Source organism: Podarcis bocagei (assembly GCF_964188305.1).
Source record: "Podarcis bocagei genome assembly, chromosome: Z".
Taxonomy (NCBI): domain Eukaryota; kingdom Metazoa; phylum Chordata; class Lepidosauria; order Squamata; family Lacertidae; genus Podarcis; species Podarcis bocagei.
Window position 1 is genome coordinate 2107305 of NC_138140.1, and position 26295 is coordinate 2133599.

The 26295-nt window shown below is 47.4% G+C and overlaps 2 protein-coding genes across 3 annotated transcripts in view; one reads left to right on the top strand and one right to left on the bottom strand.

Moving 5' to 3' along the window:
* Positions 1-610, bottom strand: part of MRRF (mitochondrial ribosome recycling factor) — a 19029-nt gene extending 18419 nt beyond the window's left edge. Inside the window, exon 1 of the mRNA XM_081179863.1 lies at positions 509-610. The gene's annotated coding sequence lies outside the window, so the exon portion shown is untranslated. The remainder of the gene's footprint in view (positions 1-508) is intronic.
* Positions 589-15766, top strand: RBM18 (RNA binding motif protein 18). 2 transcript variants are annotated; one of them, XM_081179866.1, is made up of 6 exons: positions 589-742; positions 4021-4148; positions 11015-11141; positions 12197-12283; positions 12615-12700; positions 14984-15766. In XM_081179866.1, exons 1-6 carry the CDS (start codon positions 638-640, stop codon positions 15141-15143), a joined length of 693 nt encoding a protein of 230 aa, XP_081035992.1. In that variant the 5' UTR covers positions 589-637; the 3' UTR covers positions 15144-15766. The 2 variants fall into 2 exon arrangements, with proteins under 2 accessions (XP_081035992.1, XP_081035993.1); XM_081179867.1 differs by lacking the exon at positions 589-742 and adding an exon at positions 762-905.
* Positions 15767-26295: the final 10529 nt, after the last annotated feature.

Consider the following 26295-nt stretch of genomic DNA (forward strand, 5'->3'; position numbering starts at 1 on the left):
ATGAGGTCCTTTGGAGTCACCCCTTCTGTGGTGATCGTGGCAGTAATGGGCTTTTATGACCCTGACATAGCCAGGAGCATAGCTGTCAACCTTCCCTTTTTTTGCTGGAAATTCCCTTACTCCAGCGCCGTTTCCCGCTGCTATCCCGGATTGTTAGCTACCCCATAGACTGTCCCTAGGACAGGTGAGGCTGCTGGTCCCTTATTTTCAAATCTGAAAGTTGACAGCTATGGCCAGGAGCTATAAGTCAGTCAAGGGTCCCAATCCCAAGGTCCCACCTCCATAGGAGAACCCCAACCCTAAGCCCCGCCTCCCCAAACAAGACCCGCCCACCAGCCCCGCCCCCAGAGTCTACAAGCCCCGCCCCAACACACCGAAAACAGAAGCCCCGCCCCCTTCCTTAGTCAGCATGCGAGGCCAGCCAAGCCCTGCCCCTTCCCGCAGGCCCCGCCCGCCGCCCCCGCTTTCGGCGCATTCCTTTCGGACCGCCGCCCTTCCCCAAGCCTACGCTTCGCTCCTCCGCCGCCTCTCCGCCAACCCGCGAGTCTCCTCGTCGGAGGTGTGGATGGAAGTGAGCGCCAACGCCGGCGCAGGTCGATGACGTCGGGCCCTCCCCCGCCCACTCTTGCGCGCGCCGATGACGTCGGCGGAGCGTCGTGACGTTTCTCGGCGCGGACCGGTGACGCCGCAGCCGGAGCGCGCGGGGAGCGGAGAGGAAGAGAGTCGCGCTGAGGGGATGCCGGTGAGTGTGACGCCGAGGGGGCCGCGCCCGTCGTGTCAGGGCGTGTCAGCACTCTGCACATGCCCAGAGGGTGACCCTGTCGCTTTTTTTAACCGGCCCTTCCGCCGGAGACCTCAGGCGGCGCGCGGGGCCTCCCTCGTCACCCGCACAACAACCCAGCGAGGTAGGCTAGGCGGAGAGCGAGGGAGCTGGGCGGCGGGCGCCTCGCAGAGGCACAGGCAGAGGCACACAAAGAAGAACCGAAGATAAAGTATATAAAAAAGGAGACACCCCGGAGCGCCCGTGCCCCCCCCCCGCCCTTGCAGCCCCTCTCGGCTGAAAGACAAGGCTGGGAAGCGGCCTTCTGTTCACCTGGCCAGGCCGCTTCCCAACGTTGCTGGCACTGACTGGCAGCAGCCCTTCGAGTGAGGGAGAGAATGCTTGACTCTTCGCTTTGAGACCAGCCTCCCCGTTTAAAGAGTTCGGCCTATATCTCCCTCTCTTGCTTTTCATTTCCTCAGATGGTCAAAATCCAGCTGTAATCAAGATTAAAAACTTCCTTGGAGGATTTTAAGCAGAAGTTGGATGGCCATCAGTCACATATGATCTAGTTGAGATTCCTGCACTGCAGGGGGTTGGACCAGATGACCCTTAGGGGTCCCTTCCAACTCTACAGGCCATGCAACCGCTGTGATCCATAGTAATCACCTTTGCCCTCCCCCAGTTAGGGCCAGCTCTCCCGTGAGGAAAGGTGAGGCGACTGCCTTGGGTGGTAGGATCCACAGGAGCAGCAGATCTGACCTCCAGGACACACATCACATGTAGATCTTCATTCCCAATGATGATCTTCACTCCCTACCCCCTGTTCCTGATGTAGAGTTCCAGTCCCTCTGACAAGGAGACTGCGGGTGCCAAAATGGCTTGGACCAGCCCTGCCGCTTTTCACATTTCTTTACCCTGGTGTTTCCTGAGGTTGTCTGTTTTTAAATGTAAGCTCCCTTGAAGCTTTTCCTGGGGCTGGCTCCATGTCTGAGGGGGCCTTAGGTGCAAGTGTCCTTTGGCATAATAATAATAATAATAATAATACAATAATAATAATAATAATTTCTTATTTATGCCCCGCTAATCTGGCTTCCCAGCCACCCTGGGCAGCTTCCAACAAAGTATTAAAATACAGTGGTCTGTTAAACATTAAAAGCTTCCCTGAACAGGGCTGTCTTCAGATGTCTTCTAAAAGTCTGGTAGTTGTTGTTCTCTTTGACATCTGATGGGAGGGCGTTCCACAGGGCGGGTGCCACTACCGAAAAGGCCCTCTGCCTGGTTCCCTGTAACTTTGCTTCTCGCAATGAGGGAACCGCCAGAAGGCCCTCGGTGCTGGACCTCAGTGTCTGGGCAGAACGATGGGAGTGGAGACGCTCCTTCAGATATACTGGAACGAGGCCATTTATTCCTTGGTTGCCACCCTTTTAATTTCTCACAGTGCTTCAGAGTGACAGCAGGCTACTCGCATTGTGGAAATTTAAAAATGTCACTACATCTAGCTACCTGGTGCTGCTAAGACTGCTTTGTGAAGTGAGTAGGGCAGCAATATGAGGCCCAAGGCTGGCATCCATGTTGGGTCTTGCTAGATCCTGGCAAGCTATGTATGTATGTATTTATTTCATGAAATTTGCATACCACTTGATTGTTTAAAAAACCATCAAAGCGGTTTACAAAAAGAGAAAACAAGAAAATCATGAAAAATTTACAACCACAATTCAAAACATACCAAAGTTAAAATAGATTAAATAGATTAAAATTACCTAGAGCTAGAGGCCCTGACAACAAGGATGGCAGGTGCTGTTGCCAGCTCTGGTTTTGCCTGCTGCTATATAAATTTAAGGCCTTTCATTCTCCACCTTTTCAGTCTCTGACAATTTCCAGGGTGGCTTACAAAACAATTCTTAAAGGAGAACTGTGCATAGTTAACAAATACAGTGGTACCTCGGGTTACATACACTTCAGGTTACAGACTCCACTAACCCAGAAATAGTACCTCGGGTTAAGAACTTTGCTTCAGGATGAGAACAGAAATCGTGCTCTGGCAGCGCGGTGGCAGTAGGAGGCCCCATTAGCTAAAGTGGTGCTTCAGGTTAAGAACAGTTTCAGGTTAAGAATGGACCTCCGGAACGAATTAAGTACTTAACCCGAGGTACCACTGTAATAATAATGAATAACAGAAGAGCACAGATAAAATCAATGTGGTCTCCCCAATCTAACAATGCAAGTAACAGATATACTTAAGTAAAGGATTCACCTGATGCTAAACAGGCATTTCTTTCTTTATTTGAGTTTTTGATTATTTAAAAAATATTATGTTATGGAGCATTAGACCGCAGCAGCAGGCAAGCTGCTCCGGGGGGGGGGGGCGTTTCACAGATGGCTCCTCACAACTAAGAAGACCCTTCTCTGGTTGGTTGGAGAGGCACCCACTGATGGGACGCAAAGACAACCTGGGCATTTGGGTAGATTTGTGGGCGTAGGCAATAATTTTTATTTTATTTTAAATAAATTTTATTACTGAAACCTAAGAAAGAAAACAACACTAGCAAGTCATAACACAAAGGAAAGGAAAACAAATAGACAATCCTTCTCAGTGAAATCTTCTACGTGTCTACTTAGAAAAATGTCCTGGTAAACAGAATGGCTCTTACTCCCAGGTTAAGTGTGGATAGGAGTGTTTAGCCTTTGTCACCTGGATGTAAACTACAGGTGCCTTTAAAGTAGGAATGAGCAACCTGTGGCTCTCCAGATGTTTTTTTTTGACTGCTGATCCCGTCAGCTCTGGTAGCAATGATGGCAATTGCAGTTCAGTGACATCAGGAGGGCTTTACGCAGGCTTACCAGCACTGTGTACAATAACAGTCTGCTGTATCATCATAACTGTCATCAACATCATTATCCCTAAATTGCTGGTACTAGGAAGTGGTGGTGCTATGGTTTAGAGCAGGGTTTCCCAAACTTGGGTCCAGCTGTTTTTGGGCTACAACCCCTATCACCCCTAGCTAGCAGTACAAGTGGTCAGGGATGATGAGAATTGTAGTTCAAAAACATATGGAGACCCAAGTTTGCAGTGATGTTTCCTGGGGCTAGACCTTGGCATAGGGAGCAGATTCAGAAGTGAAACTCTAAATATCAGCAAGAGATCATAATTGAGAAGGTTTTTCTCATAATTCTGATAATCTTGCTGGGCGTACAACCTCTTCCTTTTTCAATTTCACCCCACCAAACGCACTCTCCTCGTCTCTCCACCTCCCCAGGTGCGGATGGCGACCGCAGTGCCTCCCACGCAGAGCCTGCGCTTGGAGAATGCATCTATCCTGTCCGAAGGGGCCCTGCAGGATGGACATCGCTTGTGGATCGGAAACCTCGACCCCAAAATTACAGAGTGAGTGAGGGGCAAGGAAGGGAGGGGCTTGGGATTTAGCTTTTGAGTGGCAGGAAAGGAAGGGGGTTCTCCAAAAAAAAAAGAAAGAAAAAGAAAACACACCATCGTTTCTGTTTTGTTGCTATTTGAACTCGGCTTCTGCTAGCATTTAATTTTCTGTTTAATTCCTGTCCACTGTGCCAATTTTACCTACATATTTGTTATCCCAATGGCTGAGTCTAGGGGATTATCATCCTCATCACTACAGTTAATTTATTTGTTGTTTAGTTGTTTAGTCGTGTCTGACTCTTTGTGAACCCACGGATGCCACGCCAGGCACTCCTGTCTTCCACTGCCTCCCGCAGTTTGGTCAAATTCATGTTAGTAGCTTCGAGAACACTGTCCAACCATCTCATCCTCTGTCGTCCCCTTCTCCTTGCACCCTCCATCTTTCCCAACACCAGGGTCTTTTCCAGGGACTCTTCTCTTCTCAGGAGGTGGCCAAAGTCTTGGAGCCTCATCTTCAGGATCTGTCCTTCCAGTGAGCACTCAGGGCTGATTTCCTTAAGAATGGAGAGGTTTGATCTTCTTGCAGTTCATGGGACTCTCAAGAGTCTCCTCCAGCACCATAATTAATTTATTAGTTGTCTTCTAAACTGCCATCTGAAGGCAAGTTACACAAAATAAAAGTAGTTTAAAAACACAAAACCAACAAGACTAAAATACTAACGTTGGTGGTAAACACCCATTCATCCAGCTGGGAAAACCAGTCGAAAGAAAAATGTCTCCAGCTGTTTCCAGAAAGTGTTCACCTGTTGTATCTTGAACAGGAGTGCCATTCTACAGCACAAAGGAGCTACTAAAAAGGCCCTGCTCCAAGTTACTGTGGAGTGGGCGTCTGAGATCTTTGGAATTTGCAGGAGAGACTCTTCCATGGACTGCAGTGAACTATTGGGTGCATAAGCGATAAGTCAGTCTGTTGAGTAACTTGGTCCTGAGCTGTATAGGGACTTGCATGCTAGTACCAAAACCTTCAACTTGGCCCAGCAGTAAATTGGCAGCCAGTGCAAATCCTGAGTGCAAGGTGTTATATGCTGGCAGTCGTTTGCTCCCACAATCAACCTAGCTGCCATGCTCTGCACCAGCTGCAGCGTCCAGACCAACCCCCAAGTGTAGCCTCATAATAGAGCACATCTCAGTAATCCAGCCATAAGGTTAGCAGTGCATGGGCAACTGAGATCCAGCTAACTTGATCTAGGAACGGCCGTAACTTTCTTACCAAGTGTAGTTGGGTCAACCTTTGTGACTGTGGCGAGGCCTGGTGGCTGACAGTGCCTTGAGAGAAACTCCGTTGGCCCAAGCCCCTTCGGGCTTCCTCCGAGCTGCTTCTCTAATAATCGCAGCTGTGTGCACACCCCAGTCCCATTTCTGGTGGCGGCGAACGCTTTAAGTGTGTGCATTTGACATTCCCTTGGCCTCCAAATGATTAGCGCGTTTAAATTGCGTGCTAACACATTTGAGCAAGTTGAAGTGGGGCAATTAAACGCCGAGGGAGGAGAGCTTGATTGCTCAGAGGGATATTAGATGTGCCGGGCCAGGGGTTCTGGTGGCCGTCTTTCCTCTCCCCACCCCACCCCCGCAACACACTTTACAAAACAATCTCCAATTTATGCATTCCAAGTAGCTGTTCTTGTTTTATCGCCCGGATATTGTGGGCCTCTCAGCTGTGGAAGCAATTTTTGCCCGGCTTCTTGTGTTTCGGGAAGTGCCTTGAGGTTTTTGTTCCAAGTGCTGTTCCTTTCAGCCCGGCAGCACTCATAATCGTACCTCTAAGTGGAGTCCATCATTAACGTAATGCCCTCTTCAGGCGACTCATTCAGCGCTGCACTGGCTGGCCTCTTCTCAGTTTTTGCATTAATTACCATTTTTTGCCCAGTGTTTATATTGCTGTGGCTTCTTGGGGGTGAGTAATTGTGAGCACTGCTCAATTGACAGGCTGCCTGGGCCTTTTGGGGAAGGGCCTGTTTGGAAAGTTGGGGGTGGGAATTAAAGACCCAGGAGGTGTGCAAGGAGAAAAGTACATGTTAGACCTGGTTGACCTGCCCCTTAGGGATTTCAGGTTCTGTACTTGGCCAAACAGAGGCATTCCAGGTTTTGTTGGGTTTTTTTGTTTTTGTTTTTCCATATACCTTACAAGGCAGGGAACATCCAAGACAGTTTTCTTTCCCTGAAAATTCTGACCCCAGCATCTAGGAACTGAAGTTCATTTGCCTGACCTTGTAAAATCTGACATTTTGAAGCATCTGTAGATCTGGGGCTCCAGAGTCAGAGGTGTTGAGTGAATTGTTAAGGGAGCTTGGACTTAGAAAAGGTGGGGTGCTTAGCTTCAAACCTTGCCTTTGTCAGGTGCTTGTTGACCCCTGTGGACATCCAGAAAATGCCCTCCCACTAGAACATAAGAAGAACCTGGCTCCTGGATCAGAATGTAGGTCCATCTAATACCTGCTCTCTGCAGCCAAACAAGATGCCCCTGGGAAATCCACCACAGGGTCTGCTATTGTCATCCGGCCATTAGTATTTAGATGTAGACTGCCTCTGAACAAAGAGGCTCCATTTAGAATTTATGATTACCAGCCACTGATAAACTTCTCTATGAATTCATAATTTTCTTTTCCAAAGTTGCCTATGTATGTGTTTCCTATCTCCAGACATGCCAGTGCTCCTTTAGCAGCAAAACCTGCTCACATGTTGAAAGTAAGCGCCTAAGAGGAAACACTAAGAGCAGCTTTTCTCAACCTTGGGTCCCCAGATGTTGTTGGACTGCAACTCCTATCATCCCTGACCACTGGCCCTGCTAGCTAGGGATGATGGGAACTGTTGGCAGGAGCTGGGACCAAACAACGGGAGCTCATCCCGTTGCGGGGATTTGAACCACCGACCTTCCGATTGGCAAGCCCTAGGCTCAGTGGTTTAGACCACAGCACCACCCGCGTCCCTATTTCTATTTTACAAGTGGGGAGTAGCAGAGGGTGAGGGGAGAGAGGAGGAGGAACTTTGGACAGCTAGACTCCATTGCATTTTTGGCTGAAACGGCACCAAAACCACTGTCTGGAGTGGGATGTTAGTTGCTGTTCCTAGCCTGCTTCTGTCCAGTATTCTAAATATTTGTTTCAGTTCCTAAGTTCTAATTAAGGCCTGCCACCCCCCTCTTCCAACACACACACATGTTGTAGTCCACTGACCAGAGCTTGGTGAAAAAGGAAGGCTGGGAGCATGGGGAGACAAGGACACAGGCACTTGGAAGTGGGGGCAATATTCCTGTCTATGACCACACATGCTCAGGACTAGGGATTTGTTTTCAATACTAGAGCTCAGCTCTTAGCCCTTCAACACACAAATCCACTCCAGGTTTTTTCCCTAAGCTTTTTTTCTCTTTCAGAAAAGTGGTGGAGGCATTTTTGTTTATGCTCTTGTTAAACAACTGTGAGTCAACAGTCCTTTGCTTATCTACTGCGAAGAACCCAAAGCGTTCCCCTTCATTCCCAGCCTACCTTGCTTAAACTGCACTGACTTCCATTTGGGAGGGTTATGGTTGTTACCAAAGTTGCATTGATGCCATAGTTTGCCCCTTGCAAAATGCCCTTCTTACATAGGAGTGCATGTTACTGTCTTTTAGATAGAGCATTGTTTTTTAGCCGCTGCCTCAATTTTGGGGGGGGGGTGCCTTCGAAAAGGCACAGCTACGCCACAGCTCTGCCTGCTGCATTGAGATCCATCCTGATAAGCTTTGCTCAGCAAACAGCATCTTCTAACAACAGCTTGCTGGTTCCCAGTGGGGCAGGATTCCCAGCCTTAATGGCTTTAGCATGTGGCTAGGACCATTCCCTGTATCCTTGGGACAGCATTGTTCAGAGGAAGCCTTGACTCAGTGTTTGAATAGCTCTTAGGGTGCCAGGAGGAAGACTGACGGAAAAGGAAGCGGGGTTTGGACGGGCTGTCCCACACTTGCCTTGGATGACAGGAAGTAGGAATGGGGACCTGGCTGCAGCCCGCAGCAGAGCTGTGACCTTCCCCTTCCCCTGCCTCGTCCCAGGTAGCCCATCAAGATGCTCCAGGAATTTCCAACAGCCTCGCTTCTTGTTCCTTCTTCACAATGCAGCTCTCCAGTTGCTCACAAACTCTTTCTGGGCCTCTTTAATAATTCCTTGCATTCAGAAATACTGGAAGTAAAGAACTGGAAGATGAGGGAGAAATGCAGAATTCCAGGCTGGTGATGAATCCAGGAAACTGTCTTCTTGTGACTCAAGGGAACTGAGTGCTAGTTAATGCCTCTGTGATCAGCTTCCAGTGTGTGTGTGTGTGTGTTTCAGTGTGTGACTTTTCACTTAAACATCACATGCTAAAAATTATAGTAACATCAACACCTATGCAATACCAATAACAACAGAAAAACTGAAGGCAACAGGTTAAAGACCTGTATTCTGTATTCTGCTCTGGTCAGACCACACCTGGAGTACTGTGTCCAGTTCTGGGCACCACAATTCAAGAAGGACACTGACAAACTGGAACGTGTCCAGAGGAGGGCAACCAAAATGGTCAAAGGCCTGGAAACGATGCCTTATGAGGAACGGCTAAGGGAGCTGGGCATGTTTAGCCTGGAGAAGAGGAGGTTAAGGGGTGATATGATAGCCATGTTCAAATATATAAAAGGATGTCACATAGAGGAGGGAGAAAGGTTGTTTTCTGCTGCTCCAGAGAAGCGGACACGGAGCAATGGATCCAAACTACAAGAAAGAAGATTCCACCTAAACATTAGGAAGAACTTCCTGACAGTAAGAGCTGTTCGATAGTGGAATTTGCTGCCAAGGAGTGTGGTGGAGTCTCCTTTTTTGGAGGTCTTTAAGCAGAGGCTTGACAACCATATGTCAGGAGTGCTCTGATGGTGTTTCCTGCTTAGCAGGGGGTTGGACTCGATGGCCCTTGTGGTCTTTTCCAACTCTATGATTCTATGATTCTAAGAACAACAGGCTGGTATTAATTATTAGGGTTCAGGCCCAGAACATCCTTTGGCTTATTTGATGGCCCATCTGTGAATATGCCACATTTGTAGGCTCCCTGGCTGCTTTCAAGAGTACCAGTGGTTTATGTACTTAACAGCCTAATCGTATGCAAGTCTACTCAGAATTAAGCTTCTGAGTTCAGTGGGGCTAGCTCCTAGGTAGGTTTGTGTAGGATGTTCATCGGGGCTGATGGGAGTAGGAGTCCAACAACCTTTGGAAGGACCCTATCATTGACCTACAGCTCCTCATATTTCCGTTTCTGGCTCATCTTGCCTTGGCTAGGCCAGGGTTCCAGGGCTTCCACTTCAGTGCTCAGGATTCAGTTTCCTGACCATCTCTTCCTCTCTCATGTGGACAACCCTGTCTCTGCCAACTGGAGAAATCCCTGTGTGAAATGAACATCAGGGTGGAGAGGGACATTGCTATCTTTGCCCATGTATGAACACTGCGGTGCTATTCTAAATTGTTTTCAGTTCAGCATTTCTCACCAACCCAGCAAAATCCGGCATATCATTTAAGCTCGATGTCCCTGAGGCTTCATCGCTTTCCAGCTGTGCTCAGTGGAGACACCGCAGGGAAAGATGCGCGGTGAATCCTGATGAAATCAAGGTTGACGCACAGCCGCACAAACATGCATTTAAATGAGACACCCCAACAGGACTTGCTAAAGGAGAGAGCTAGGTGTGTGCTTCTCTCGGCCAAGTGGCAAAAGGTGTTTGTGTTTTCAGGTGAGGACAGTGTTCTGAACAATGCTTTTTATGGGGACCAAGATTATGGAACCAATAGGGTAGCGGCCCCAAAACGTTTGGGAGCAACAACTCTCCAAAGTTTTAAACGAAGAAGAAAAAGTCACCAGTACTTTTCTGGCTTTGTTAAAAGGGCTTTTTGGATAGATTTTGCTTTCTGCCTCCATCATATCCTCTCCAGCCACACCACCTCAAGGAAAGTGTGAGGACTACCTGTCCACACCATAAGACCCGGCGGCTGTTTTTCTTCCACCACTTCATTAGGGTCTTCTTGGGCCAGGGCAAACTGAGTTGGCCCTTGTTTCCTTCCTGTTCCAGGAACACATCTGTAGCAACCTGGCCTGGGAGATCGCTTCAGTTCCCGGAATGTCCTTCCTTGTACTGGGCTTCAGAGAACTGCCTGGCACCGTGTGTCTACAAGGTCACTGCATTGAATTTGGCTGCTGAAGGCCACAGCAGCCTTGGACCGTGTGAACTGCCCCACCCTTAGAACGGTCCTCAGCTCTCACTCATCTGTATACAAAGCCCTTAATAACTTGGGAACAGATTACCTGCAACATCGCCTTACCCTGTATATGCCACTCGACTGCTTCTGTCTGTAAGAACTGGCACTTACAGTTGGCACATAAGACTAGTGAGAAATCAATCTTTTGGTGTGGAGGCACCTACGCTCTGGAACTCCCTGCCTGTTGATAACAGGCAGGCACCTTCACTCTTTTCGGTATCTGCTAAAACGTTGCTGTTTAGATATTTATATATTTATAATGCCAATGCATTTTTCATTTATTGCTAGTTTTAATTTTTTTTAATGCTTTGATTGTTTTTACTAATAATCTTACTGTTTCACTCTTTTTCTGAACCGCTTTGAGGTTCTGCAGTCAAGCAGGACATAGAACTAACTAATTAAATCCCCTTGGTCACACACACACACATACTGGGCACAACTTCATTTTTTCCCATTCCCAAGCAACAAGCTGGGAGCTGCTTGGCCTAGTGGTTTGTCCTCCTTCCTTTTTCACTCAAACCCTCTTAACCAACAGAGGTCATCACCTTGCCTTCTCTCCCCCCCTCCTCCTTCCAGGTACCACCTTCTCAAGCTCCTCCAGAAGTTTGGCAAGGTGAAGCAATTTGACTTCCTTTTCCACAAGTCTGGCGTGTTGGAAGGGCAGCCTAGAGGCTACTGCTTTGTGAACTTTGAAACCAAGCAGGTAGGTTGGTTTGTCCTGAGTCAGGCCATTGCCTCATCTAGTCCAGCAGTCTCTATTCCAGGCTTCCCCAGCCTGGTTTGCTCCGGATGTTGCTGGACTACAACATTATCATCCATGGCTGGGGCTGGTGGAAGTTGGGGTCCCAACCACATCTGCAGAGCACCTGGTTGAGGAAAGGTGGCTCTCCAGGGACGCAGGCAGGTGGATTGAATCTAGGGCTCTGCCACTGTTCTGCGTCCCCATCCCCAAAGCTGAGGACCACTCAGTTTAGAGCATTCCGAAGCTTTAAGGATTCTGGTGGGGATGTAGGCTTGGCTGTGCCAGGTGACTGTAGTAGGCCATCCTTCCCCAACCTGGTGCCCTCCAACAAACCTTTTTTTTGGGGGGGGGGGTTCCCATAGACATTCTTTTATTGTTCCTGCCTCCCCAATGGAGTTTCATCGTATAGCAATTTTTCCTGCCCTCGGAGCTATATCTTTTTTTGCCGGCCTTTCTGCCAGCAGGGTTGCCTTGGGAAAATTGGAGGCGATACAGATTTGCTGTGTGTCTTGGAATGGTGCATTGGTCGTTTTAAAAAACACTCCTTGACTGCCTTCTGTTCTGGTTCTGCAAACTGCACTCAAGTGTTGAGTGGAGCTTTCTGAGCATTGCAGGGGGTTGGACTAGATGGCCATTGGTTCGAGTGTGTTGCTGATAATGCCCTGGTTGCAGGTTTGGTCCCTGTATGGGGCAGCTGCATATTCCTGCATTGCAGGGCATTGAACTAGATGATCCTCAGAGTTCCTTTCCAGCTCTGCAGTTCCATGATTCCAGCTTTACAATTTGATGGGTCTACAAAGAGCAGCTGGGAAGATTAAAAGTCTGGTGTATCCTGCAGGCCACTCAGCACCTGGGCACCTATTGTCCCCTTTAATTCTTGTCCCCTTTTGAAATGAAAACCTCCCTCAAAAGCCTGGCACTACCCATTAGCTGCTCAGAGTAGTAACTGCCCAGAAATATTCAGCTGAAGCCCCTGGGAAAGGGGTTCATTCCCTGACGGTGTTTTTCTCCTGCAGGAAGCTGAGCAGGCGATCCAGTCCCTCAATGGCAAGCTGGCCCTCTCCAAAAAGCTGGTGGTGCGGTGGGCTCATGCCCAGGTCAAGGTAAGCAGAACCCGACCGTCTTCCCAGTTCAGAGAAGAGCAGGCAGCCCCTCCCATTTCCCTGTACAGTCATAACTCGGGTTACAGGCGCTTCAGGTTGTGTTTTTTCGGGTTGCGGACCACCGAAACCCGGAAGTACCAGAACAGGTTACTTCCGGATTTCAGTGGCTGCGCAGAAGTGCTAAATTGCACTTTGTGCATGCGCAGAAGCGCTGGATCGCAACCTGAGCGCCCACAGTATTCCTTTTGCTTGTTTGTGGGTTGGGCCTGTTTCCCTTCCTGTCAAATAATTTCTGCTGTTTCTCTTTCCACCAACACCCCTAATTTCCCAGAGATATGACCAGAACAAGAATGAAAAGATACTTCCCATCAGCCTGGAACCCTCATCCAGCTCAGAGCCAACCCAGTCTAATCTGAGGTGAGAATTGTGCTTTTACCATGTCTGCAACATGCTGTATGCATTTGGGGGGGGGGGGGTGCAGCTTCAGCTGGAGACACCTTAAGAAGCGGCCTACAGGATCAGACCCATATCCAGCTGCCTCTTTCCTACAGCAGCTATCCAGGTCCCTCTGGGAAACCCACAAGCCAGGAACTTCTTGTTGAATACCAGTGACTGCTATTCAGAGGTAGACTGCCTTGAACATGGAGGTTCCATACTGTATGTGGACAAACCCTTATCCTCAATCAGTTTATATACAAACCCCTTTTAAAGCTATCAAGACTTTAAACATTATGTGAAGAAGTCCTTATTTTGGTCCTGAGCTTGCCAGCCCACCCTGCTGCTTCAAGTCCCCCTTGTGTTACTTAGGGCAACATTGTGAACTTCTGAATGAATGAATCTTTATTTGCATCAGCCATCGGCCATAGCAATAAAACAACAATATTGTATACAAAGACTAGAAATAAAAAGTCAGTTATATGAAATTTATATGAAGTTTAGGCTTGTGAACGTCTGCTTCCACAGCAGCAGCAAACTACATACCCCCTGCCCTCACTGTATGGCCATTCACTGTGGAAATTAACTGGCTTTTCTAAACCAGTTGGTGATCTGATACCAGATTGTGTGTGGGGAGGGTACTCAGTGTCTTTGTTTGGAATCAGAAATCCCATTCCAGTGAACCTGAGGTAGCTCTTTGGATCCAGGACTATGGATCCAGTGCCACGGGATCCTGGCTGTCTCTCCCCATCCTCACTGCAACCCTGCGGAGTAGGTTAGGCTGGGAGGCAAAGAGCTTTGTAGCCAAGGAGAGATTCGAACCTTACCCCAGCCCCATAGTCCTAGATGAGGCTGGCATCCAGATGGCTGCTTTACATTGGGCCCTGGGCTTCCAAGTTCTGGGTGTGAGTTTTAGTTCATTTTTACAATATTTTTTGGCTGCCTTTCAGCAGAAAACCCAGGAAAGTGTTCCACAAGGTGCATTACTGTGTGGGGGAGGCGGGGGGGTGCGAATCTGTGACCCTTCAGGCATTTTAGACTCAACTCCCACCAGCCCCAGCCAGCGTGGTGAAGAGTGATGGGAGTTGCAGTCTAGCAAAAACATATTTACAGAAAGGGCTGCAGGGTGCCCCACCTCCTGAATGAGAGTTTGTAATGCCCAAAACAGCACCTCAGATTATTTCTTCTTCTTTTAAAATTTAAGGAGCACTAACTTTAAGCAGGGGCAGGGGGCGGGAATGCCATGGCGGTCAACAGCATCAAATCAGCAGTGCAATTCCATTCATAAGACAAATTCAGAATACACGGCAGATCCCCAGACCACATGCTGGGTCACCCCTGGGGAAAATGTTTGGTGAATGAATAGGGTGCACCTGGAGTTCCAGAACTGGGCCTGGAAACCACAAATTAGCAGGGATACAATGTATTCTCACCACCCTGTACCTGTCAGCAGGTGGGCAACAGTGTTCTGCACTAGGTGCAATATAGCATTTTGCCTTTTTAAATACCCCACCCTTCTCTGGCACCAGAACACCAATTGGTTTTTGAGAGCTCGCTTTGCTTCAGAAGCTGCTTATCAGGTAGCTTTGCAAAGACTATCCTTGAAGAAAAACAACTCTGAAGCTCCCAGAGGTGCGTAGTACTCATGCTGGTTATGAAAGCCCGCTGGGGCTTAGGATCAGGCTGTCTGAAGAACTGTATCCTCCCATAAAGCCTGTCCATGCTCTGAGATTTTCAAGAGAGGTCCTTCTCCCCATCACCCTCACAGGCATGCTTGGGGGGGGGGGGGACACACGGAAGAAGGCCTTCTCAGTGGTGGCAGCCCCCAGACAGCTTGGATCTCCTTGCCTAAAGCTAGACTGGCTCCTCCTTGGCTTTCAGCCAGTAGGTCATCACAGTTTTATTCTGACAGGCCTTTGGGATCTGACACTTTTTAAAGGAAAGAGCTTTAACACTGCTGTTTTCTTTTTGTTCTCTGTATATTAATAGGTTTTTAAAAATTGTTTTAATTCTACTAGAGCTTGATTCCTTTTTAACTGTTATCTTTTATACATTTTATCTGTGTTGTTTTTAATTTGGGTAAGCTGCCTTGAGTCCCAATTTGGGGGGAAAGGCAGGATACGAACGAATCAGTAATAATGATGAGGACAGTTACATGATTCTCCAGCTCTAAGCCCCCATCCACATTAGATTCTGATTTTAAATCAAGGCCCAGGACAGACAGGCTGACGTTTCAACCAGATTTACTCTTCGCTTCCTCCACAGTGTCAGCACGAAGATCAAAGCCATTGAGGCCAAGCTGAAGATGATGGCGGAGAACCCGGATGCAGAGTTCCCACCGGCAGCGCCATACTCCTACTTTAAGCCACCAGACAAAAAACGGATTGCCCCATACTCCAAAGCAGCCTGGAAGTCAAAGAGATGATTTGCTGTCAGAGGCAATGTCCCTTTCTGGCACTAACAAAGGTCCACCAGGATGAAAGGCGGACTGTATTGGATGGGACTTCATTGCCTCCCCATAGAGTGTGGCATCCTGGGCTTTTCAGAACCTTCTCCTGCATCTTCCATTTGCACGTGGGAGCAAATCCTCTCCTGGTGGTGGTGATGGTGGTGACAATGGTGGGGGACTGCAACACCATCTCCAGACCTGTAAAGAACCCAAGGTTGTTTTCAGTAGTAAAACCTGAAGCATCTACTCCTCTGGCTAGTTCTGCATCAAGACTCCAGATATACGTGTGAGTTCTCACTCTCTCTCACAGACACACCAAACACACTCCTGCTGTATTTCTCCAGCCTGAAGATACAGAATCCTGATGCAGCTAGTAGGCTAGAAAACAGTATCTTTGACAAGCATCTGTGACGTCCGCAGCTGAGCCAGCCGGGTGTCTCCTGTGCCTGGCACCTTGGGGACACAACCCTGAATCCTGGCAAGAATGGGGTGGGATTTCTGTGCTGGGTTTTCTGCCGACGTCAGCTCATCTGGGTGTATGTATCAAAACTTTCTAATGATTGTACAGGAATAAACTTTATGCAGACTTTCGAAGTGCACCTTTTGAAGCAAAATAGTCTAATGTGAAATGCTTGTGAATGCAGCAAAACTGGGCGTTTTCTGCCTTTTCAAACTTAAGGGTCCCAATTCTGCCCCCAAATCATACACACTGATCTCACTGGTATATTTTACTCCTTCATATCATTATGCATTGGGGTGGGGGAACAGCAAGAAGGTGTACAAGGTACTGAAGTTGTGTGTCGTTGTCCCCCCCCCCCCAACAAACACAAACAAATTCAGCCACCCCACTGACTCCTTCAGTGTCACCTGGAATTACCCTTACAGCTTGAAGCTTCTTCCATCTGGAAAAGCTAAAGTCACCTAATGTGTTTTAGATGACAGCAAAGATAGCCAAGAAGCAGGATTTTGCACAAGTGTCTATCGTCTTGCAGAATCCTAGCACACATCCAACTCTGGCAATGGCGAGGGCGAATCTCAGGCACTTAAACATTTGCTACTGCTGCCTTGTCAGGCTGCACTGTTTATGTTGAGTGCTGAGATGAATAAATTAAAATCCTTTAAATCATGCATATAATGTAGGTGGTTATAAGCATTGAGATGGCATGCACTATCTTGAATGATGTATTTTCTCACAGAATAAATGCTGCTTCTAAGACGTTGCTACAACATATTATTATTATAAATTTCATTTCTATACGCTTTATATTTTTAAGAAAAATCTCAAAGTGGTTTATAGAATATTAAAACATCAATCAAACATCAATAAACCAATCTGAAGAAAGTCAAATATAGAGTATATAGTCAAAGCAACATGATTAACAGAAAACTAAAACATTATCATAAAGATGAAACATAAAGTAGGTCAACTACAGAATACATATCTAACATAAAGTTAACCAAAAAAACCAAAAACTTAAAACATTTCTAAAGAAAACATTGCTAATTGAAGTTAAATATAACATGCACATTTAAAACAGCATAATTAACAAGAGAATAAAATATAAGCATGACACGGCTGTTTGGCAGGCACAAAAAGTTGGGGCAAAAGAATCCAATAATTGGGATTTATTGTCAGGCATGGTGATGTCCCTCTGGTCTCCCAGGAGCCTCTTTAGTGGAGCTGGTGAGTTTGGGGCCCGCCCCGTAGGCCAGGTGGAAAGGGCCTTGCAGGGAGCGGCCTTCACGCCCCACAGCCAAGCATAATGCACACACATTACTAAAAGCAAAGAAAGTGCTGTATTTTTTGCTCCGCAAGATGCACCTGACCATAAGACGCATCTAGTTTTTAGAGAAGGAAAACAAGAAAAAAAATATGGATGTATGATTTTGGTGGTTCATGCTATGGCCACAGACATCTGATTTGACGGTGAGTTTGGTGTAGCCCAATGCAAAAATCATGAGGGTCCATGTGGATCCATGCTTTGTAACCACGTTTTTGCGCCATTGCGGCCCCACGAAACAGTGGATGTGTGGGGGTTTTTTGGTGCAGGCTGTAGCCATGGACATGCTATGTGATCTGATGGTGAATTTGGGGTGACCCAATGCAAAAATCTTGAGGATCCATGGGCTTTTACCTCCCCCCTCCCAGGCAGCCTCCTTTATATCTCCCTCCCGATCCCACCGATCAGCTGCTTCCTTTCAACACTCCCTTCCCTCTTACAGATAGGTAGCCGTGTTGGTCTGCCATAGTCAAAATAAAAAATTCCTTCCAGTAGCACCTTAAAGACCAAGTTAGTTCTTGGTATGAGCTTTCGTGTGCATGCACACTTCTTCAGATACACGGACTTCAGATACCCTTCCCTCTTGTTTGCCTTAGTGTCTTTTCCTTAGCTGGAGCAGTTTTTTGCTCCTCCTTTTCTTCTAATTTCTCTCCTCATTGCTTTAGTCTTCCTGTCTCCTCTCTGCAAATTAGCTGTCTTTATCTCCCCCCTCCCAAGCAGCCTCCTTTATTACTAGCGTCCCTTATCACCCTCCCTGATCGCTTGTTGATTAGTGGCTTTGTTTCAACACCCACTTCCCTCTTTCAAAAAACCCCACATGATCTGCTTTTCTCCACTGGGCAATTCGGCTCCAGGGACCACGCATTCACTCCATACGACGCACAGACATTTCCCCTTACTTTTTGGGAAGAAAAAAGTGTGTCTTATGGAGCGAAAAATACGGTACTCTTTGTGGGTCTTACGGAGCGAAAAATACGGTACTCTTTGTGGGTCTTACGGAGCGAAAAATACGGTACTCTTTGTGGGTCTTACGGAGCGAAAAATACGGTACTCTTTGTGGTTCTTTGTGGTAGAACATAGCCTTCATGACTTGGAACCACAAATAGCTCTATGAATTTGTTTAATCTTTTAAACCCATCCAAGTTGATAGCCATTCCACATCTTGTGGGAGTGAATTCCATAGTTTTAATCCCGTGCTGTGTGAAAAAGGATTTCCTTTTGTCCTGACTCATCCAACATACATTCAGCTTCATTGCATGTCTACAAGTTCAAGTCATGATTGGGGGGGCGGGATCCTTCTTGAGCCACTGTCTTCCTACCATGCACAATGTTTTATACTTCTAACAAGTCTCCTCTTAGTCACCTTCTCTAAAAAGCTCCCAAAATTGTAACCTCAACAAGAATTGCTTCAACTGCTGGATCATTTTGGTTGCCCTCTTCTGAGCAGGCATTTGAGCCTCTGCCTTAAGTTCATCCACCAATTTAGGACACCCTTTGGACAGGAAAGCAGTGATGAAAGGCATCTTGCAAAACTCAGCTCTCAAGCCAATCTAAGGCAGTGGTGGAGAGGCTTCGGTCTGGTTAAGGCTGTTGGACTCCAACTGCCATCAGCTCCAGCCAGCATGGCCCATGACCAGGGGTGGTGGAGTTGTAGTTCAGGATAGGAGCATCGCTGGCTGCCTTTCTATCAGTGCAGATCTGTTGTCTATCCAACTTGGCATTGTCTACACTGACTGGCAGCAGCTAGCTCTCCAGGATTTCAGGCAAGAGGCTTTCCCAGCCCTAAATGGAAATTCTAGAGTTGAATGCAGTGCAAAATAGATGTCCCACCACTGAGCTAGGGGTCCTTCCATCACTTGGAGGGCTGCAGGTACCAACCCTTGCTCTAAGGCGTGGAGCATCTTTGTCACGTGAGCAACAGGAACATACAGAGAGGCAGGGAGATCCATCCACTTTCATTTCCCTCCAAAGCTGAATACGCCAGCATCCAAGGGGTGGGTGTGGGGAGGGTGTGAGCTTTTTATTGTTGTTGTTGTTACATTTATTTCACAACCTCCAACAAAGGATGCTGGAGGGAGGGACACAAACACACACACAGAGAGAGAGAGAGAGAGAGAGAGAGAGAGAGAGAGAGAGAGAGAGAAAGAGAGAGAGAGAGAGAGAGAGAGAGAGAGAGAGAGAGAGAGAGAGAGAGAGAGAGAGAATCTTGCTAACCTGGTGCCCTCCAGATGTTTTGGACTTCAACTCCTCAACTCTGCTGACAGGAGGCTGATAGGAGTTGTAGATCAAAACAATTGGAGGGCACCAGGTTAGCAAAGGCATATATTATTTATATGCCGCCCATCAGACTGGGTCGCCCCAGCCATTCTGGGCAGCTTCCAGCAAATTAAAATATCAGTCACAGTAAAACATCAAACATTAAAAGTTTCCCTATATAGGGCTGATTTCAGATGTCTACTAAAAGTCAAATAGTTGTTCATTTCCTTGACATCTGATGGGAGGGCGTTCCACAGGGTGGACGTGACTACAGAGAAGGTCTTCTGCTCCCTGTAACCTCACCCCTTGTCTGGGCTGAATGATGGGGGTGGAGACGCTAATTCAGGTATACAGGACCGAGGCTGTTTAGGGCTTTAAAGGTCAGCTCCAACACTTTGAATTGTGCTTGGAAACGTACTGGGAGCCAATGTAGGTCTTTCAAGACCGGTGTTATGTGGTCTCGGTGGCTGCTCCCAGTCACCAGTCTAGCTGCCACATTCTGGATTAGTGGTAGTTTCCAGGTCACCTTCAAAGGTAGCCCCATGTAAAGCACATTGCAGTAGTCCAAGCAGGAGATAACCAGAGCATGCACCACTCTGGTGATACAGTCTGAGGGCAGGTAAGGTCTCAGCTGGTGTACCAGATGGAGCTGGTAAACAGCTGCCTTGGACACACAAATGACCTGCGCCTCCAAAATGACCCCCAGGCTGCGCACCTGGTCCTTCAGGGGCACAGTTACCCCATTCAGGATCTGGGAGTCCCCCACAGCTGCCCATTCCATGTCCCACAGAAACAGTACTTCTGTCTTCTTGTGGTTCAACCTCAATCCATTGACCACCCTCTACCCTCCAACCACCTCCAGACACCCACAGGACATTCACCTCCTTCACTGGTCTCCGATTTAAATGAGAGGTAGAGCTGGGTATCAAACGCATACTGGTGAACCTGAAACCCAACTGGAAGGGGTCCAAATAGCCCACATCTTACTGGCATGCCTGGAGTTGTTCCGCAACCACCATCTCAATCACCTTGCCCAAGAATGAAAGATTTGAGACTAGACAATAATTGGCCATAGTGACTAGGTCCAAATATATTTTTTTAAGAAGCGTTTTGGTAACCGCATCTTTATGTCTGCTAATAAGACCAGGCAGACAATCAACAGGAGGTCCCAGGCTCAGTCCCCAGTGACATCTTAAGTTGGACTGGAAAATACTCCCAGTCTGAAGCCCTGGAGAACCACTGTGCCCAGCTGGTATAGGCAGTACTGAGGGAGATGGACTAGTGGTCTGGCTCAATATTAAGGCAGCTCCCTCTGTCCATAAGTGATCATGAATTACAGCCACATTGGGTCACATTGCAGTGGTGGGTGGTGGTGGAGGTGGAGGCGGCAAAGTAATTAGAATCAGAAATGGAGAACTGGAAGGGACCATGAGGGCCATCTAGTCCAACCCCTTTGTCTGGATACTGTTTACAGCACACAAACACCACTGTTTGTGCTGTCCAGTGTAGTTAGGGGTGGGAGCTCCCTGCCCGAATGCCTAGTTTTAGCATGTGGCCATTCCATAGAGGGAACCGCAGCCAATATCTGCTCTGGTTTGTATCGCTGAACCTGTCTGATATATTTGTTAGCAAAACATGACCTTGCTGCATTCAACACATGTTTCTGATGCATGCACAGTAGGGGGAGGGAATGACACCCAATGACGGGTGGGGAACAACTGTAGCCCCCCAACACCCATTAGCTCTAACCAGCATGTCAAATGGTCAGAGAGAAGGAGAGCTTTGATGCAACAGCATCTTGAGAGCCCCAGGGTTCCCATCCAGGAAAAAAGAAGTTCCACAATGGGGCTTTCTGATTAGGTAGACTAAAGTCAGGTAGTGGGGAGAAGGGGTTACAAAATTCCTACCCCATGACCTTGTAGCCATTGGTAGAATGCCCTTGAACACCTCCAGAAACCCAAATTGCACCTGAGAAACTGGGAACTGTCCTTCTGCTTGCAAGAGAATGTCATGGTTTTTAAAACTTGTTTTGTGACCTGCTTTGAGGTCCCAAAGACCAAAAGGCGGCAAATAAATGCTCAGTAGATAAAGGTAGGGACTCGGGTGGCGTTCTGGTCTAAACCACAGAGCCTAGGACTCAGAAGGTCGGTGGTTTGAATCCCGGCGACGGGGTGAGCTCCCATTGCTCGGTCCCTGCTCCTGCCAACCTAGCAGTTCCAAAGAACGCCAAAGTGCAAGTAGATAAATAGGTACCACTCCGGCGGGAAGGTAAATGGCGTTTCCGTGCGCTGCTCTGGTTCTCCAGAAGTGGCTTAGTCATGCTGGCCACATGACCCAGAAGCTGTACATCGGCTCCCTTGGCCAATAAAGTGAGATGAGCGCTGCAACCCCAGAGTCAGCCACAACTGGACCTAATGGTCAAGGGTCCCTTTACCTTTACCTTTACCTAGATAAAGGTGAAATAAAAAAATTCCTTCCTGTAGCACCTTAAAGACCAACTAAGTTAGTTCTTGGTATAAGCTTTCGTGTGCATGCACACGAAAGCTTATACCAAGAACTAACTTAGTTGGTCTTTAAGGTGCTACAGGAAGGAATTTTTTTATTTTGACTATGGCAGACCAACACGGCTACCTATCTGTAACTAGATAAAGGTGGAGTGAGATCAAGGGACTCCAATTTAAAAAGTACAGTGGTACCTTGAGTTACATATGCTTCAGGTTACAGACTCCGCTAACCCAGAAATAGTACCTTGGGTTAAGAACTTTGCTTCAGGATGAGAACAGAAATCGCACAACAGTGGGAAGCCCCATTAGCTAAAGTGGTGTCTCATGTTAAGAACAGTTTCACGTTAAGAACGGACCTCCAGAACAAATTAAGTTCTTAAACCAAGGTACCACTGGATCAGGAAGCAGGAGTGGAGAGGCAGACCTCTGTCTGAGATCTTGCAGCACCATGACAAGTCAGAAGAGGCAAGGGCAGACCGGTGGCCAGACTCTGCACAAAGAAGCAGCCATGGAGGAAGGTGGGCAGCTGGTGGGTCTCACTTTCTCTTTTGTTGTTGCCAGCCTAATGTGTTTTTGAGGTTTTTGGTGCAGCGTCAGCCTCTGGAGCAGCCCCCAAAATGACTTCCTCTCTCTTGCACTGGCCAATTTGGATGTCAAGCTCAATCAGGGTGATTATCCATCGCTGGCGCTCCATCTTCTCATGTTACTTCCCTGGGCCTGACTCCACAGAGAAGCCCCAGCGAGGTCCTTGTGCCACAGAGGTGATCAAATTTCTAAGCAGGCCCTCTTTGGATGCGGCTGCCAAGAGGCCAAGGTGACGGGCGGATGGGATGATTTGCTTTCATGCTGCCAGGCAGGCTCAGATGGGCTGGTGCCCAAAGCAGAGATGGGTGCCAAGTCTAGGCAAGAGAGCAGTCAACAGCCAGCTCTCCCTCCCTCCCTCCCTCCCTCCCTCCCTCTGCACAGTTGATGGGGTGGCTCAACTTCACTGCCTGCCCAAGTCACTTTGAGGGCCATGTGCAAATCCTGCCATGCAGCTTCATTCATTAGCCAAGGACACAGTACTTCAGATTCTCTGCTGGCATCAGACATTTTGGGTTTGTCCCAGAATTCAGCATCCTGAGAATCTGAGTTTGTTGCGAAAAGAACAAGACTCTAGTCATGACGGTAGAAATTTGGTGAAATGATAAAGCAATAAGATTATCATTTAATAATTTACAACCATAATTTAAAACATACAAAAAAGTCAAAACCAAAGTACATGTAGTGGGGGTGTAAATATGTACAACTTTTTTTGGCAAAGGGTGTTTAAGGAGATAATAGAAATCATAGGGTTAAAGCTGACCGAAAGTCCAGAGGTAGCATTGGTATCAGTTTATGCTGGGGCGGAAGGTACGCAGGCTATGAAGGACCTGGTTCACATTTATTGATAGCTGCACGAATTATTATAGCCAGGAAGTGGAAGAGGCAAGCAGAATATAAAATGGAAGGATGGTAGGAATGGTAAGAAGGTGTGGGATACAGTGGATGCTCGGGTTGCGAACATGATCCGTGCGGGAGGCACGTCCGCAACCCACAGCGTCCGCAACCCACAGTGCCGTGTCTGCACATGCACGGGTTGCGATTCGGCGCTTCTGTGCATGTGCAAATCGCCAAACCCCAGAAATAACCCATTCTAGTACATCCGGGTTTCGACGTGTCCGTAACCCGAAAACGCGCAACCTGAAGCATCTGTAACCCGAGGTATGACTGTATAGCTATAAACGATAAACTAACATGTGCCATTAAGGTAAGACGGGGAATATGCAGGAGAAATGATTTTGAGGAGATATGGAGGGTGAATTTGTACTGTTAAAACAGAAAAGGGTCAAACCATCGCAAGAGGTGTTGAAATTTTGGGAGGTTGGATAGTTACATTGGAATGGTCTCGATGGTGGGGTGCATATTTTTATTCTTATTTATTTATGATTATTAAAAATAATTTAAAAAATAAATTATAAGGGGGGGGGACACCCACAGTAGATTAGATTAAAATAAATTAAAACTCATACAAGCTTTTTAAACATCTGGGTAGTCTTTAAATAAGAATGTCTTTAGCAGGCACACACACACACACAATACAGCAAAGGCATCATCTGCCTGATATCAATGGGCAGGGAGTTCCAAAGTGTAAGTCCAGGAGGATACTGTGGTCAATGGTATAAAATGCCAATGAGAGATCAAGAAGCAGGACTAAGTTTGAACTCTCTGCAGAGGACATCCATCCACCCAACCAGATAGCGCCCCCCCACTAGATTTAATAAGCCAGGAGGGACAAGAGCAAGGGGGCATGTGGTCAGATGCATTGCCACCAATACCTTGTCCAAATCAGCTGACTGCCTAAGGTGAAACTGATTCTACAAAATATCCTCAATAGCATAGCTGTCAACTTTCAGATTTGAAAATAAGGGATCAGCAGCCTCGAAAATAAGGGACCAGCAGCCTCACCTGTCCCAGGGACAGTCTACGGGATAGCTAACAATCCGGGATAGCAGCAGAAAGCAGCGGGATATGGCGCTGGAATAAGGGAATTTCCTGCAAAAAAAGCTATGCTTAATAGTGGCACTGAGTACTTCAAGGGTAGGCAACCTAAGGCCCATGGGCCACAAGCAGCCCACAGAGGTCGTTTAACCAGACCACGAGCTGCCCCCCAAACGAGCCACCCACTTGGCGAATCCCTGTGTGCTGCGCTAAACCGGTGCAGCATGGCTCGGAGACTTGCTTCTGTGGTGCCAGAAATCACGTCTGCACAGTCAGAGACACCGGAAATCATGTCTATGCAGACGCCGGAAATTGCAGCTGCGCATGCTCATGTGCACATGCAATCCAGCCCACAGAGGGATCTTCGCTGGAGTGAACTGACCCAGGCGAGGTAAACCTTGCTGACCCCTGGTGTAGAGTCAAGATCACTCTGCAGTGGAGTGACTCAAAGCTCATAGCGAGTTGGTCACAGCAGGTATTCAAGTGCTCCAAAAGTCCCTCCCCCATATGTGCCACCTGTGCTCCAACCCTCGTCCAGCTTGTTTCATAGTGTGGAGCTCCTCAGAGGACCAAGGGGCTGCTTGTGTCACAATCTGGCGCATGGGCGGCAAGAGTCCAGGACTGGTACATTAGGACCAAGGTGTGGGCAGTGATGCTGGTAGCCTTCTAGCTGGTGGGCCCAAACTCAGGAGCAAGTCCATCAGAGGTCAGTGACCAGAGGAGGCCAGGATGCAGGATAACTGCATCAAACCGGAACAGGAACTAGCTACAGCATGGCATGAAATCGTGTTGGTGTGGAACAACCCAGGGTGAAGTGCAGACCAGTGGCGTAGCGTGGGGGGTGCAGGGGGGGCCGGCTGCACCGGGCGCAACATCTAGGGGTTAGGGTTAGGGGGCGCAAATCCACGGGTTAGGGGGCGCAAATCCACGGGTTAGGGGGCGCAAATTACTTGCCTTGCCCCGGGTGCTGACAACCCACGCTACGCCACTGGTGCAGACCTTAGTCCTTCTGCCTCCAGGTGCAGCACATCACCTCATTTGTGGTTTTGTCCCCCCCCCCAAAAAAATATTTTTCCCCCCAAAAAATTTAAACAAACAAATATACAAACAAACATAAATCTCAACCGTACTTAAACCAAACTTAGTAAAATTGTTAAGTGACTTCCTCATATGCCCCTGGTTGGATTTCAGTGTATATCATTTTAACGATTTTCAAAACCAGTATTCTTATAAAATTAACTTATTCACTTAACATCTTTTTTTTTACTTTCTAGTTCAGCATTAAACATATTAATTCATCACATTCATATTTAAATCCTAAGCCTATCTGATATTTGCAAGCTTCTCCAATTAATTTAACTTAACATACTTAACTAAATAATCTTTTTAAATTTCATCCATTCTTCCTGGTAGTCTTCCTCCTTCTGGTCACGGACTCTTCCAGTCAGGCTAGCTCTGAAAAATCCATCATCTTCATCTGCCAGTCCTCCACTGTTGGTACTTCTTTTTTTCCCAATTCTTAGCTAATAAAATTCGAGCAGCAGTTATGGCATACAAAAATAGTTTAACATCTTTCTTGGGCAATTCCAAACCTATTATTCCAGGAAGAAAGGCCTCTGGTTTCTTGATAAATGTATATTTCAAAAAAATTTCAATTCATTATAAATCTTCTCCCAGAAGTCTTACACCTTGGGACAGGTTCACCACATATGATAAAAGGTACCTTCTTTTTCTTTACATTTCCAGCATCAATTATCATTGTTAAGGTAAATCTTTGCTAGTTTTACTGGAGACAAATACCATCTATACATCATTTCCATTAAATTTCCCTTTAACAGAGTACATTCAGTGAACTTGATCCCCTTCTTCCACAGCCTTTCCAGCACATCACCTCATTTGACCCCTACCAGCCTGTACTTCTTTCCTCCAAAGCAAGCATGACGAGGGCCCAGTCCCTGCGAAGACTCACACCACTCAGGGCCCAGCTCCTGCAAATACTCACAGCACTCAGGGCCTAGCTTCTGCAAAAAAACTGATGGCGCTCATTACCTTTTGGGTTCCCAACTT

Excerpts from the sequence above, each read along its gene's own strand:
- RBM18 (XM_081179866.1), top strand. The coding sequence starts at position 638 with ATGACGTCGGCGGAGCGTCGTGACGTTTCTCGGCGCGGACCGGTGACG. Across the intron at positions 4,149-11,014 it reads CTCGACCCCAAAATTACAGA|GTACCACCTTCTCAAGCTCC; the intron begins GTGAGTGAGGGG and ends TCCTCCTTCCAG. Across the intron at positions 12,284-12,614 it reads GGGCTCATGCCCAGGTCAAG|AGATATGACCAGAACAAGAA; the intron begins GTAAGCAGAACC and ends CTAATTTCCCAG.